At 33.7% G+C, this 15,643-nt stretch overlaps 2 protein-coding genes across 21 annotated transcripts; one reads left to right on the forward strand and one right to left on the reverse strand.

The window, feature by feature from the left end:
- Positions 1-1,336: 1,336 nt before the first annotated feature.
- On the reverse strand, positions 1,337-6,573 carry LOC107878016 (protein JASON). Its single transcript, XM_016724867.2, has 7 exons — positions 5,939-6,573; positions 5,253-5,307; positions 5,017-5,114; positions 3,213-3,454; positions 2,192-3,017; positions 1,995-2,077; positions 1,337-1,694 (listed from the first exon to the last, which is right to left on the reverse strand). Exons 1-7 carry the CDS (start codon positions 6,137-6,139, stop codon positions 1,616-1,618), a joined length of 1,584 nt encoding a protein of 527 aa, XP_016580353.2. The 5' UTR covers positions 6,140-6,573; the 3' UTR covers positions 1,337-1,615.
- Positions 6,574-8,104: 1,531 nt separating this feature from the next.
- Positions 8,105-15,443, forward strand: LOC107878014. Of its 20 annotated transcripts, XR_007042919.1 has the most exons (10): positions 8,147-8,673; positions 8,818-8,902; positions 10,460-10,634; positions 11,382-11,639; positions 12,666-12,741; positions 13,480-13,651; positions 13,850-14,124; positions 14,316-14,384; positions 14,471-14,612; positions 15,067-15,443. XR_007042919.1 is itself a non-coding variant. In XM_047393693.1 (9 exons), exons 6-9 carry the CDS (start codon positions 13,955-13,957, stop codon positions 15,127-15,129), a joined length of 438 nt encoding a protein of 145 aa, XP_047249649.1. In that variant the 5' UTR covers positions 8,313-8,673; positions 10,460-10,634; positions 11,382-11,639; positions 12,666-12,741; positions 13,480-13,651; positions 13,825-13,954; the 3' UTR covers positions 15,130-15,443. The 20 variants fall into 20 exon arrangements, 11 of the variants coding, with proteins under 11 accessions (XP_047249650.1, XP_047249649.1, XP_047249648.1 ...); XM_047393693.1 differs by lacking the exon at positions 8,818-8,902 and having other exon boundaries at positions 8,313-8,673; positions 13,825-14,124; positions 14,316-14,378; XM_016724863.2 differs by lacking the exon at positions 8,818-8,902 and having other exon boundaries at positions 8,320-8,673; positions 13,825-14,124.
- Positions 15,444-15,643: the final 200 nt, after the last annotated feature.

The raw sequence follows: 15,643 nt of genomic DNA on the forward strand, positions 1-15,643 counted from the left end.
ACCCCTAATTAATGCTATTTAGGCCGTTACATCCAATAAATCATGCTAATCTATTTAATTATTTCTTTTATCTATAGGATGTATCTAATACATGCCATATGTATCTTCAGAGCATAAAAGTTGGGACTTTTTATGAAATTTTGAAAATAGTTGGGATTTTTGGTAAATACTGATAAACATGTTGTTATATATGTAGTTTTTTTATATATATTATTTAGTTATTTATTTATATTATTATTATTATTATTATTATATTTTATTATTATTAGTATACTACCACCATCACACGTATGTACCACTATTATTACTACTAATGTTATTTATTTATAGATTATTATTATTATAAAATATTTAGTGTTTATTTAGGACTCTTCAACTATGAATTTCTAATTTTAAGCTAATGAAAATTTCTTTTTCTTCTAAAAGCCTAATATTTCTAAATTCAAATAATTTCATATAATTTATTACAATATTATAAGTTGTCCTAAAAATTGCCAAGTGACTTATTCTTGTGTTGCCACTTGACTTCTTCTGGTACTTCGTTCTCTGCTTTATAATATATATAGATTTGTAACTTAAAAAGGTGACAAATAACTAAAAATAGAGGGAGTATAAATTTCAAAATAAAAGAGGTGGTTCAAGTTTTAATGGATTAAATTTATATTTATTGGAACTATAAAAATTAAGTTAATTTATTTTATTAAAATTTAAGTCAATGAGTTCAATGCAGCTCTTTTCAAGAGCTCTCATGTGTTCAAACAGTGGAAACAACCTCCGCACATATGCAAGGTAAGCTTCATACAACAAACACTTGTAGTCCGATCCTTTTTCAAATCTCATGCATAATATGAATTTTAGTGCACCGAACTAGCCTTTTTAAGTCAAATGAGTTCTTCATGAAGAAACCTGAAACGACCAAGTATTATTGCCCAATATTTTTGATGATCATACATTTTTAGGAGGTCCAACTCATCCTACAATTGTAAAATACTTCCTCCGTTTCGGAATAAGTAAATTATTGAGTTATTTATTGGTGTTTCAAAATAAGTGAATCATTGAATTTTTTTTCAAATTTGCCCCTATAATTTAACAACCAATTAACTTTTAAAAATATATTACAAGATCAACTTTTTTTTTTTTTTTTGGGAGGACGGGGAATGAAAAATTGTATTAAATCTATGTCTTTAATGTTTTTTTTCTTAATATGTGTGCCAAAATCCAACAATTAATTTATTATGAAAAGGACGAAGTAGCTTTTAATGATTCTTGATTTAATGACGAATATGCAAAGCATGGCTCCGTTGCGAAGATTTGTCCAAACCGATGCTCAAACATATATCACCAATATCCGAACTCAATTAATGAGCGAGTTTTCATATTAAAAATGCCACCTAGTGAAGTTTCTATGACTTCTATGACCACAAATACATCAATGACATTACACTCAGAAACCTTGGTTTATCTGGAGCCTTCATCAGAAATGAAGCGCACACACTTGATTGTCTGGTTATACATTGAGATTGTGCAGCATCTCAGCTTAAATGAAACAAAATTCCAGGATAAACTTCAAATATGTGCTAATTGATGAAAGCAAAATCAGTTTTAGCTGAGACTATTAGTGCACTTGAGAGAGAGCAGTATCTGATTCCTCCATGTTATTAAAGGCAAATGGTGTTGTCCCACTGATCTGCTTCCTGCAAATCCAAAAAAGTACATCGGAAACATAATCTAAACTCTCATGGTACTACAGCTCATTGACACAGAAAATTAATGGAATCTGATCAAATATCATTCAGAACCTGCCGTTCCTTTAATTCTATCTATTCATTTGGTGAATCTACATATATCTGCCTAGCCAGTTTATTCAAAACTGGTGAAATAATAGCAACTAACTGTGTCACATGGAAGTGAGATAGATAAAAGAGCAGTTACAGAGACACGAATTGACTAACAAAAGAACATATACCAAGAGAAGCAGAAGAAAGATTGGATACCTTTGTGGAATGGTAGATTCTTGTGATAATGCCTTCTCTAGTCTCTCTTCAAATGGTGTTGCATGCCAACTTACTTTCTGATCCTGCTAAGTCTCAAAGTCATCAGCTTTAAAGTTATTGAGTTATGCAGCTCAGAGTTGGGATGTCAACAGAAAATAAGGATAAAAGAGAGGGCTAAAAAACTAAGCAGGACAAACCTCCTTATACTTGTTAGTTGAGTTAGGAATCCCGTTTCCATCCCACCATTTAGGAGATATCTGAGAATTTTCATCTTCTTTCCAGTGAGCAGCAACCAGTCCAAGTATAGGCCTATCTCCAGGTGTTCTGCCATAATGAACATGGTTACTGTAAACAGAACTATTGTGCTGCTTACCCTCATTTTGATTGATTGAAGATGGTTTCAGCCGCGAAGACAAGCTGGCTTCTACTTTTGAATCTTTATCAGCTGAAGCTTCTCTTGATGCAAACATTCCCAGTTCAGATGAAAAGCTTGCTTCATTTGGCAGTTCACCAGATTCTGTCATGTTACTGGACCATAATTTGGAATTAGAATCTTCATCAGACAACTCCTTCAGCTGTGATGCTCTATCCACCGGGTTTAAAACTGGATAAACATATTGAGACCTGATCCGAGCAGTTTTTCCTTTTGCAATGTTGTCTAAATATGTTGGAAAAACAGTTCCTGGTGTTTGCATTTCATCACTTAGTTTTAGTGGGGTTGGGTAGGGAGAATTCTTCAATGCATAGTAATTGCCAGAAAACTCGGCCTGCTTTGACTTTTCACTGTCAGATGCAGATGAAGTACTTTTGGATGAGACTGCAGACAGATCAGACTTACAATCAAAGCGAACAATTTTGTTCGTGTACTGGGCACTGGGAGCAGAGGCTGGAGAAACTTCAGAAGCTGCGTCTCTATGAGCTTGATTAGAACTAACCTCAATGGATGTCGGGGTTTGAGGATACCCACTACCATGAATAGAATTCTTCGGCAAACTTACATCACTTTGTCCATCCGCCGTGCAACTACAGCGACATAAGACAACATGAGATGTAAAAAATATAGACACACTTGCTAAATGAATACTTCCCATTAAAATAGCAAGGGACATTTAAAATGGAATTTTATCCATAAGTAACTTCTTTACACCATAATTATAGGGATTGGCTGAAGACATGCTATATGTAAATTGACCAGCGTCTTTTTAGACCAAATTCTACCTGCTAGATGTATGAGCCAAGGAACCAGATTGTTTTTCCCGTCCATTGCTTTTAATAGGTGTAATAGGGTGATCAGGTAGCAAATCCAGGTTGAGCTTTTCAACAGCAACATCAGAGAGCCAAGACTTGAATTTTAAAGGTTCATCTCCTTTTGAAGCTGATAGATCTTTGCATTTAGCCAAGCCTTTTCGAATTTCAGCAGGAGTCTCAGGTAAAGTTCCACAAGTTTTAAGAAACTTGGCCTGCATAATAACTAGACAAATTTAGACAATGCAAAAATCATCACAAAATAGGCGGGGAACCCTCAAACTGGAGGTAACCGGACTTGATGGTTACTATCTTAAGGAAGTTGCAGAAATTATCAATGTCCAAAACTATAAGAAATACGAGATAGTCTGTTAATCACAAGTCACAACAATTAGCAAATCTAAGAAGTACAAGAATGCTGCATTACTCAAGCCTCTAAATGACTAATCACATCATACATAGTATTGGATCTAAATTCACAAACCTTCAATGCATTTCGGTAAAACCTTTATACTGTACTTTCCAAAGTGTGAAGTGATATAAATCCAAACAGAGGTAATAAAAAACATGCAAAGGTCATAATGATCAACAAGCTTCATAAAAATATTCAAAAGGATGGTAAAGATTGACAATTCATTGAACGTAAACCAAATTGCACAACAATCAATAGAAACAGCTATAACTCCATTAACAAATGTTAGATCTAAGAGAAAATTCATTCAAGAATAAATAAAAATGAATTCACTTTCAGTAATTGGAGGCAGACTAGGGGCTGGCAGGCATGCCCCCGGCTCCTTAATTTTGAAATTGGAAGATATAACAGCTAGTAGGATGAAATATGATTCAGAAAAAAACTAAAGGGAGAGTAGATAGTAACCAAGAACAAATATTGATTTCTCTATTGGTTTGATTCACCACTAGGTTGAACTAGACCATCGGCACCCCATTGTTGCCTGATTACCTATATCAGTTGCATTAAACTTTATTATCTGCACAAAGGAGCAGTTGCTATCCTACATAATTAAAAATGTCTTCTTTCTATATACAGATTTCTGCATCTACTCTGACTGGAAATTTTGATGTGCTACCTAATGCGCACTGTTTAACTTTCACAAAACCATATCTCCAAGAAACTGAACATAAAAATGACTCCCAAACTCTATTCAAATTTCACAAGAGTGGAGGTGTTTCAATATGAGGAAAATATCAGGTGCTAAGAAATGAACATCTCTACCATTTGAAGAATACAAATAATAGGCAGTTGAATAACTTCTATATTATCATCTTTCTTATAGTTGGTCGATTTGAAATGGTTAACTTAGTTAGCTGCTTTAGAGTATGAAAAGGATGCCTTCTTGTTCTATCTTGACAAGTGTATTAACTCTTCAAATCTTGCATTATCTTGCCAATTGTATTAAATTATCGAAGGATCGGATGCCTTCTTGTACCATATATATCTGTTATATTTCAGCACTTAGCTCTTATATATGAAATATACCTACATTTCCGCATAAGAACAGAACTCCTAAGCTCACTAACATGGAAATTAAAACATGAAAATTAGTGGAAATTATCTACTTTATGCGTGCAGCTTACTTAAGTTTACGTTACAAGTAGTTGATTTTATGTACCCTATCCTCTTAAAGTAAGAGGAGAATAGCAAGGAATTTCATCTTTTCTCTGCTTTTATCAAATCCCACATACATATGGAATTGTTGCAACTTAAATTTTATAACGGAGAAAGGCTTGTTTAATCATTAAACTTGGGAAAATGAACCTGATCCCTGAGCTCTGTCGAGACCAGCTCAGACTTAGGTGTTCCTCCATCTTGATTAGCCCTTTCTGTTTCATGCAAATCATCATCCTCGCCTTTTTCTGACATCATCAGCATAGAAACTTATGAGCATGAAAATATTTAATGAATCGACAAGAGGAAGGCAAAATCAGTTCAATTTGGCTAATACTGTGATAACAGATAAGATTTCTAAGACATAAAAATAAACAATAAGCTACCTTCAGAGTTGAAAAGTGAAGATAATGGACTCCTATTGCGAAACGCCACAGGTTCCTGATCAAATAACAAAAATAGCAATGTGAGGAATTTTGGATTTCTTCCATATCTAGCAGATTTACCACAATCCGGTAGCTATAGTCTATAGATAGAATGATCAGAAATTCATTGTTATATAAAGCAGCTTTAAACAGAAAATTCATCCTTATTAGCCACTGAGAAATCAATCGACAGAAAGAAAGACAAACATTATAGTAAATAGCACTCACTTTGTCCCAATTCCTGTGACACAACTAGAATTTCGAGATTCAAATTTCTAATCTTTTAACAATGATTCAAACATAGAACCTTTAAGATTGTTGAAATAAAACTTATGTATTTGTAAGAAAAACATAAAAAGTACTACAAATCATAATAATCAACAACTTAAAATATCTAATTACATGCAAGGAAATTCTGGGCAAAGAAAAACTTAGTTAACTTTCCAAATTCCAACTTTGTCACGTAAATTGAGATGGAAAGAATATCTTTTTCATTCTCCTTTACTAAAATTTCTTCAGCAATCAAACTAAAAAAAGTAGAATTTTGGTCACAGATCATCTAGATCGACTCATTTTCTTTTTCATTTTCATCAAAATTTCACCAGTAAAAATCACAAAAAATGCGTAAATAAAGACGTATATACGACCTTAGGAGCTATCGACTGGGAAACTAGATGAGATTTGGAATCAACACAATGAGGAGCACGAGGAAGAGATCCATCTCTGATACGGAAACATCCAAAGAGACATCCCATGGCAGCGACAACCAGCACTCTAAACACTCCAAGGATATCCCGATTATTATTCGTATTGTTGATCTCTTCGAAAGGTAACCTAGACCATAACATATTTCTCAGATTATTATCTCATTCTCCGATTACCAGCACAATTGATTTGATTTGATTTGATTTGATTGATAGATAGAGACGGAGTTTCTCTTCGAGTTTATCCGTCAATCACCATGAAAGTGAAAACCCTAGCTAAGCTTTCTGAAATTCAGAAATATAAAGAGATGGCAAAATTATTATTGGTGGGCTGAGGAGTCCCTCTATTGAGAGCCCCCTTTTGGATTTTGAATTTCAAAAACGGAGGGAAAATAAAAAAAAGGCTTTTCCTTTTCTCTGGATATTTTGTCCTCACTTGCGACTTGCGAATATACAGTGGGTGAAACTCGCTCTGGTTAAGTGACGCGTGTGCCGATCGGATGCATCTGCAAGTTAAGCTTGTGCTTATCGCGTGATTAGTTTAATTTGTTAGGGACTAATTTGATTAGGACAGTAATCCTTTCTATTACTAAGTTTTAGCTGTCCAAAATATTTCAAACTTCCAAAAAAAAAAAGAAGTTGGAAGAAAAAGAAAGTTCATTGAAGTTACACCCTCTGCCTAATGTTTGATTCACAAGTAGGTTTTAACTTAGAAGTTGGTTTAGATAAGCTGAAAAAAAGTGATAGAAAAAAAACTCTTTAAAAGTACTGAACTTATTTTTAAAATAAACAGTTAAGTGTTTGGATAAAAGTGTTGAAACTGAAAAAAATAAATTATTAATATGTTTGGTAAATAGTAATTTTTTAAGCATTTTTTTAATCAAAATGACTGAAATACCCCTATAGCTGTTAATAATATATAGAATTGATTATTATTAATTTTTCATACTAAAATGATTTAAATTAAAATTAATATATATTTTAATATATATATATATATTAATTATGCATTAGCAAACTTTGTAGAAAGAAAGCACCACCAAATTTTTCTATTGTCTACGTGCTCAATATGCATTAGCATAACCAATAATTACTTGATTAAGGCAAAACCAATAACTAACTTTGACAAGCATAAGAAAATCATAAGGGCAACAAGAGGACAATTTTGAAATAAGCAAAAATTATAAGGGCAAAAAAGTTATTTAATTGGTCAATGGAGAATAGATTATAAGTTGAAAAAAAACAAGCTCCCATTTGCAACTTATTGTTTTTAACTTAAAAAAAAGTCAAAAACAAATTTTTTTAAGCCATTTTGAAATTTGCCAAAAAGAGATTATAATCTATTTTGACTAGATTATCATCTCTTCCAAACGGGCACTAGGTCCTATTTGACCATAAAAATCATAATTTTTTGAAATTGAAATTGAAGTTAAAGTTGAAGTTGTAGTTGTAGTTGTGTTTAACCATGAATATAAATTAAAATTATTTTTGAAATTTTGTGAGAGAAGTATAAGTGAAAACAAGTAAAACTAGTTTTCACTTTTCCAAATATAATCTCAAAATTGTATTTGAAATTTTCATGACCAAACACATCTTATTTTCACTTTTTTCATTAAAATAAAATAATTTTTCAAAAAAAAAAAAATCATGGTAAAACGACTACTTCGAAGCTAATGATAAAAAACTACAGTTACACATAAGGATGATGATAAATAAAGTAGCTGGACAGAGGGAGTATAAATTTGATTTGCTGAAAAAGAAGATGACAATTGAGTGAAAATTGAACATATTGCATCTCAGCTATTAGGAGCCGTTTGATCATGAATATTATTTATTTTTTTTAGACAATTATTTCACTTTATTTGAAAAATAATATTTGGCCTTGAAAATTTCAATTAAACTTAAGTTATAATTAAAATTTAAAAAACAACTAAAACCTTATTTTTACTTTTATTTTTTTTCACTTTTTAAATTATTATCTTTTCAAAAGATACTAAATTTTTTATTTTCATAAAATAACTTCATTTAAATTACATAGAAAGAAGTTATAAAACTTCATTATCCTCTCTAGACGCACGTTAGGGTGACTTGCTATCATACGCCGGTGGTCGGAGATGGCGAGAGGACGACCAAGGAAAATTCTAGTACATGAGCAGACTAAAGGAAGAGTAATACTAGAAAAGTGGGAATAATCAGATCCAACCACTACTAAAAATTATCCTTATTGCAACGAACTTTTTGGTAACAGTTCCAAAAACATTGTAATAGACCCTCTATTATAACGGTTACAATCATTACAAAAAAAAATTATCCTGTTAAAATTAATTTGTGATATAACTATTGATATTGTTGAAGAACCGTTGCAATAGAGTATATTATAGCAACAGTTTCATGAACGCTTTATTTGAAAAAAGATAATATTGCAACGCTTTTATTTATTTTCCTCCCCAAAATTTCACTAAGTGCGCCAAAAAAACAGTGTCCCCAATTTCACTGATATTTCATTGAGCTCCGACCCAATTTCACTATGTTCCGACTGTATTTCTCTGAGCTCCGATCGAATTTCACTGTGCTTCGGCCGATTTCTCTCAAATCGGCCATTGTACAACTGCTCCGACCACTGTTCAGGAGCTGACGTTTGTGTAAAGCGATGGCCGCTGCTGACAATTGCTATTAAGGTCATTGATACTTCTCTTAGATTATAGTCTTTAGGACATGAAACACAAGCTGTTGTTTTCCCCAGGAACAGTTTTGACCTTTTATTTTTATAGGGAACTTCTGCAAATGTATGTTGTATACACCCTCATTTAGTTGTTTAACAGATGAATTTGGGTTTAGCGACATCCTGTGGGTATGGAGTGGTAGGCGTGATGTCCATTGTTGGGTTTGTGATAGAAAACCAAGAAGGTACTGTTCCAGATGTGTATTCTATGACTGTTGTTAGGGGTGTATAAATCGAACCATTAAGTCAAACCGAACCGATAAATCAAACCAAATTGAGGAAAAAAATTGACTTATGGTTTGGTTTGATTGGTTTGGTGTTGGCAAAAAAAAACTCTATCATTCTTGGTTTGATCTGGTATTAGCAAAAATAAAATCAAACCGAACCCAAACCGAACCGACATAATACATATATACTTTTAATTGTTTATACGTAAAAAAATATTACTTATAATCGACTTTCTAATTACTTTTATTACTTTTTTATATTCTGAAAATAGATATATATTCTTGGGCCGTTAATTATAATATTTATCCATTAGTAACAAATTAATACAAAGCCCAATACTAATATAAAAACCTAAAACTCTTCAATTGCTTCACTTTACATTTTACTTTCTAAATTTTTAGAGAGTACTCATTATTTCCCCATCTTACTTTCATCTTTACTTTTCTCAAATTCCTCGATCGTCAAGTTGTGATTTAGGTTTGTTTCTTTTTTTTTTTATGGAATTATGTAATAGTTAATTACTTTATGGAGTTACGTTTTTAATAAGTTGTCTCCAATTCTTCATTCTCTTATATGCTCACATTTTATGCGATGAGAACTTTCAGACAAGCTACTGTGACTAGTGACTTAGAAATTGAACCACTGGGTACCCACATAATATTACTTTGAGAGATAATAGTTTAGACGTCTTAGTAATTTGCCAACTTAATTTTAATTGAAACTACTATATGACCATTGTTTTTTTATTGTTTTAGTGAAAACATTTAATTTTTTTCTTCAATCACATTATAATTGTAAAAAAACCGAGAAAATCATAAAACCTAGAAAATTGAAAAAATCCGACTAAAACTGAAATAAAAAAACCAATTGTATATTGGTTTGATTTGGTTTATAGATTTAGAAAACCGACATTATTGGTTTGATTATATTTTAATGAAAAACCAAACCAACCCGACCTATGTACACCCCTAACTGATGTTTATTCTATTTACCGATATGGTCGATAAGTCATACGAAAAGCACTTCCAGTTTGAATAAGTGCAGGAGCTTGCTGCTAAAGGACTTGCATCCAAGGCACATTTAGATAACTTCGGTAGATCTGTGGGATAAATAATACTTCATTAGTTGATTAATCCTTTTGCTTCTTTTCATTAAACTTTTAACTAGAATATGCCCGGAACTTATTAATAATCACTCTAAATTGTTTTTCATCAATTACTTTTAGCCGAGGTTCTATCTGAAATAGCCTTTACTTTCACAAGGTAGGGGTAAGACTGCATGCACACTATCCTCCCCAAACCTCACTTGTGGGATTACACTAAGTATGTTGGTGTTTATTTACTTTTGGAAGATGCAAGCTATATATTAATTTTAACTTAAAATATGATTGGACTCGTGCTTCTGATGAAGCACAATGTATGTGATGTGTAAGTCAACTGATGAGATATCTGAGTATGAAGTTCTAATTATTGGTCGTCTTGTAATTAACTCCTTGCTGATTAATGCCTTTGCAGATCATCCCCCTCTCATTTCTAAAACAAACTTTGATAAGGTGCTTGCTCGTCAGCGACCAACAGTTAGTAAGTTAGACCTTGATGTGCATGAAAGATTCACCAAGGAGTTTGGAGAAGAAGGTTGAAGAAAAACTGATGACCATGGTCACGTCCATTCATGCAGTTGCCATGATTTGTATGTTACTTTTGTTTTGCCAGAAAAACACACTAATCTGTTCAAGTGCCATTTTTAAAATTGGAAAGTTGACGTTATTTACCCTTTCCTTCTGGGGGTGTCAGTTTTACATTTCATGTAGTTATCATTTTCCGTTCTGCAAATCTTATCGCAACCAATTGAGCAACTACAAGAACCAATTTTTATGTGATTTCCTCTCTTCTTTATGTTCATAGTTATTTTGCAAAATCTGAACTTGCCTTTTTTTATGAATGTCATTATACTTAGGATCCAACTTTTCATATGGTTGATTTATCAAAGGTGATCTTAGCTAGATAAGCTTTATATGACAAAAAATTTTCCAAGTACAACCTGCATTAACCTGCGTGCTTTTCGTATGACTTATCGATGATAAGTGATAGAGAATAAGGGCCTTCAGTTTTTTCTCATATATTAAATTTGAATAAGCGCCTTTAGTTTCCGTTATCGTGGTTCTATTTTTCATTTTTTGGGCCAGGGTCTTCGTAGATGCATCGAAGAAATTGTTTTTTCTTTTACCTATCAAAGGCTTGATAAGGAAGTTTGTGCTATTTCCAATTTTCCACCTATTTGGAGCCTTAGAACAACTTATATGGAGTGTAACATTACTTTTAAAACCCAGAGGAATAAAAAGTCTGGAGAGAAACAAGTACAATAGGACTTGATTATATTCCTTACATGTTTTAATGCATAAATTCCAACTGAAGGTTTACTTTTTCAATGTCTCAGGTCTCAAAGCACAGGAATCACTTATTGAAGGCTCATTTCTGTGTGCACCCCAAAATAAATTCACTTCTTCTATGCTTGAACCACAATGCATAACAAAGATACTTGAATTGTTGCAACTCCTTATCATTGGATATGCTTTCATTTATGGTCGATGTATTTTAACAGAATTTACTCTTTTTGGCAGGCCTGGTTTGTATTCCTATTAATCCCAAGAACTGCGATGAATTTGATCCTTCTGCTGTTCCAACCCTTTCCCAGGTGAACGATGCTCGATGAATTTGTCTTTAGCATTTTTAAGATATCATTGATTTGATTTCAATTGGTTGAAGAGTCTTGCTTTACCTATTACTTATGATAGAAAAAATTAACTTTTGTAATGTCATTTAGGAGACAATATAGAAATATGTATTTAGTACTATTATCATGTATGATCAAAATGAATTTTTCAAAACCAAATTAGCTAAGCTTGTCTATTGCCAAGATTTTCATTACCAAATTTTCAATTCTGAAGCAAATGGTTTCCTCGTAATCAAATTGCTGCTTTGCTGCCTCTTCTGATTGGTATTTTCTTAAATGTTCAATTGGTCAAGGTTAGTTGTAGTTCTTAGAGCAAAAGGGTGCTGAACCTGATCAAAGGAATATCTATCCTGTTTAGTCAAGATCATAATATTATTCTCTTCCAGTTTCAATAGATACTTCTGAATTTGGCATAATGCTCTCAGCTATTCTATCCATCATCTAGTTGAAGCATGACTGAGCTCCTCTGGGATAAGCTAACCATCATCATTTCCATGTTTTTCTGAGTGAACTCTCTAACCTTATCATGTGAATAGTTTTAACCAAATGCCAGCAAAGCAGTCATTTGTCAATTTTTTCCAGTTAATAATTTCAATAAGAAATTTGAGCAAATAGGACATTATAAACTACTTCAGAAGTTAGGTAATATGTACCAAAATTAGTACAATAGCACCATACTCAGAGTGTGCGCTGTCATCACCTCTACCTCAGAGGTAGAGAGACTATTTTCGATAAACCCTTAGTGTAAGATAAACAGTCCAAATCACCCTTGAAAAGCAGTTATAGGAGTGCAAGAATTGTACAAAAATTAGCATTGTTAGAGTTTGTGTACGGTCGTCATCTTCATGTTCATCATGCTCTCCTTGTTCTTCTACTACCACTCTTTTTCTTCCTCCTCTCAAGGTATATCAATTACTTTCCTTATTCCTCTATTTCCGTTTGTGTACAGTTGAATTTTGTGTTTTTCATTAGCTTTACCATGTGCAGATTTCGGGCTTCTTTGGAACTCAAGTGAGGCGTAATCCATCATCCCGCTCTGTTCATAGAGATTCACAACAACACGGTGTGCTTTTTGTTTCCTTTACCTTCATCAATACTATTTCATTAATTTGAAATTAAAATTTGAATTTGTTTTATTTGGGAATCTAATGATATGATGCCTATTTGGCTTCTGTTTCCTATTGTAGTTGGAAATTGGGCTTAATCGCCAATAAAGGATATGGCTAATCATTGAAATGATTAAGCAAAATTGTTATTTTGTTGAAATATAATACTTGGCTGGTACCTGAAGATATTGGGATTAGTTCTCTTGTTATCTGTTTTAGTTTGAAATTTGCTTAAATCGTTTTTATGGTCAGAAACGATATGTTAAGAGGTATTAGCCTTTTGGAACATAATTTAACTGTTATATTATTGAAATTGCTTACCGTGGTGTGCCAGGGTCGGGGGTTCGAAACGCCCCTCCAGCGAAGCTGGGGTGAGGGTGCGTAGGTCAGGCCCGGAGTGGTCCCCCCCCTCCCCGACACCTACGGAGTAGGTATGAACCGGGTCGTCGCATTATTGAAATTGATTAGTTTGTAATAAATTTTTCGATAATCAGAAACAGTCTCAGAAACCAAAAGGTACAGGAAAGGATTACAAAGGTTCTTATTAGCTTAGCCTGTTGGGTTTTAAGGTTAGATCACAATGATTCTGCTATTTATTTGATGGAATACGTGTAGTAGTTTCAACCTAGCTAATAAGTGTTTTCTGACTTTGTGTTGGATTGATTTGCTTGTTGGATTTTGGTGCAATTGTAAAGGCTGTTCCAAATTCAGCAGTAAGGTTACCACTTACTGCAGAAAATATTGAGAGTGTGCTGGATGAAATTCGACTATATCTAATTTTAGACAGAGGAAACGTTGTATTGCATGAAATTGATGGCAATTATTCGGCTCTCAACTGCCCATGACAAGCTGAAGTTGAGAAGACAGGTGAGAAATTTTTTGATTCGAAGTCTTGTATAAAAATATTGAAGTTATCCATGTATGACCTCTTAGGACTAAAGGTTCACTGAGTTTGTTCTAGTTTCATACTTTCTGTGGGCTGGTTATCTGCAATGAATCGATTTTCTTTTGCTTAATTTTTTCAATATCTTTTCTGTAAGGTTTTGAAGTCTTATGTTGAAACAGCTCTTCAAGTTCTACATTTTGCCATATATAATCAAGAACTGACTGAGATGGAGAAATGTGAGCAAGAAAGAGAAAAGGAATTGAGGAAGAATAGCAGCACTGACCATGATGCTGGCAGTAATGTTTCATCTCATAAACGCAGAGCTGAGAGTGATGCTGGTGATGAACCAACTCATCATGAAGCTGGGGGAGTTGGGGGAGTTACTAACTAAATTTTACATGCTTCAGCTGCTATCTGTTTTTTGTCTTGGGAATATTTTGTTTATCTGCTACAGGTACGTTTTTTGGTAAGTGGTTTTCTGATAACTGAAGTTTTCTCATCAAGCAAACAAAAGTGTATTGCAACTCCTTCACTATTAATTCCTTTGATGATCTATCTATATGGTGTTAGTTCGTTTTATCTATTTCGATGTTTCCTTCTAATATTAATGTTTCTAAAGTGTTCATTTGCATTCTTCTGGTAAAGTGGCAGTGAAGTAATGGAAACTGATGATACTCCTGCAGCTGAAATCAGCATATCTCCCGAGACGTCTGTGTAATTGACTAATTGATTATTGCATTCATTTATTTGTACTCTATGGTAGATGTCAATTATGGAATCCAACAAATATGAACTTGCAGATTGCAAGCATTCAATGAAGCACTTGGTAGGCACAGGAACTTACAACACGTGGAACAAATTCTAGTTGCCGATGTGGAGAGTGGTGTCAACAATGGGGCGACTGTACCTTACTTAAAGGAGGAGATAGAGAAATTATTACAGGTATGCAAGTTTCTGATTACAAATTTCTTCGACTTCTGAGTTCCAAATGAATGTGTAGATTAGCTCTTTTTTCACTAGTAGGCAACACTGAAATATGTATTACTTGGATACCACAGTTTTTGAAGGTCAAATAGCTAAAAAAAAAAAGGTAGCCCAGTGCACTAAAGCTACCGCTATGTGCGGTGTCCGGGGAAGGGACCCACCACAAGTGTGCATCGTACGCAGCCTTACCTTGTATTTCTGCCAGAGGCTGTTTTCAAGGCTTGAACCCGTGACCTCCTGGTCACATGGCATGACCAGCAACTGGTAGCCTTACCTTGCATTTCTGCCAGCGGCTGTTTTCAAGGCTTGAACCCGTGACCTCCTGGTCACATGGCAACAACTTTACCAATTACTCCAAGGCTCCCCATCGAAGGTCAAAATAGCTAATATTGGAAAATGATTTAATGTGCAGATGATGCAAGAGAACGACCAGTTGTGGATACACAGTGATACCAATGTAGTTTACTTCATGTAAACCTGTCCAGTTGGAGCTCCAAGTGCAGTTTGTCTCCTCTCTGATAGAATGTCCAAGCCTACGTATATGCGGGATACTAGAATGTCCAAGCCTACGTATATGCGGGATACCATCTGTCCAAGCCTACGTATTAGTAGTAGTATGACATACCTCTATTTATCCCCCACTTTGACACTCAGTTGTAGATCGATGAAGCGTATGAATCTTACCTTTCCTGTTTTACTGAAACCAGATGGGTACTGCATTATGTATTTCAATTTATGATGACCATCAGCTATTTAGCTTTAAATAGAAGTTGTCTCCTTGATAGAAAAGCAGAATAGATACTTACTAACTCTATTGGGTGACTATTTCATAAAAACTGTCAATTGGTATTAGAAGCAGCTGCAATAGCTGACAAAAACCGTTGCAATAGCTAATTAAAATAGTTGCAATAGGTAGAAAAAAAATGTTGCAATAGATTTGAAAACTGTTGTAATAGGTGTCAAAAATCGTTGCCATAGGTAGTGAAAAA

The sequence above is a fragment of the Capsicum annuum genome, chromosome 7 (genome assembly GCF_002878395.1).
Source record: "Capsicum annuum cultivar UCD-10X-F1 chromosome 7, UCD10Xv1.1, whole genome shotgun sequence".
NCBI lineage: Eukaryota > Viridiplantae > Streptophyta > Magnoliopsida > Solanales > Solanaceae > Capsicum > Capsicum annuum.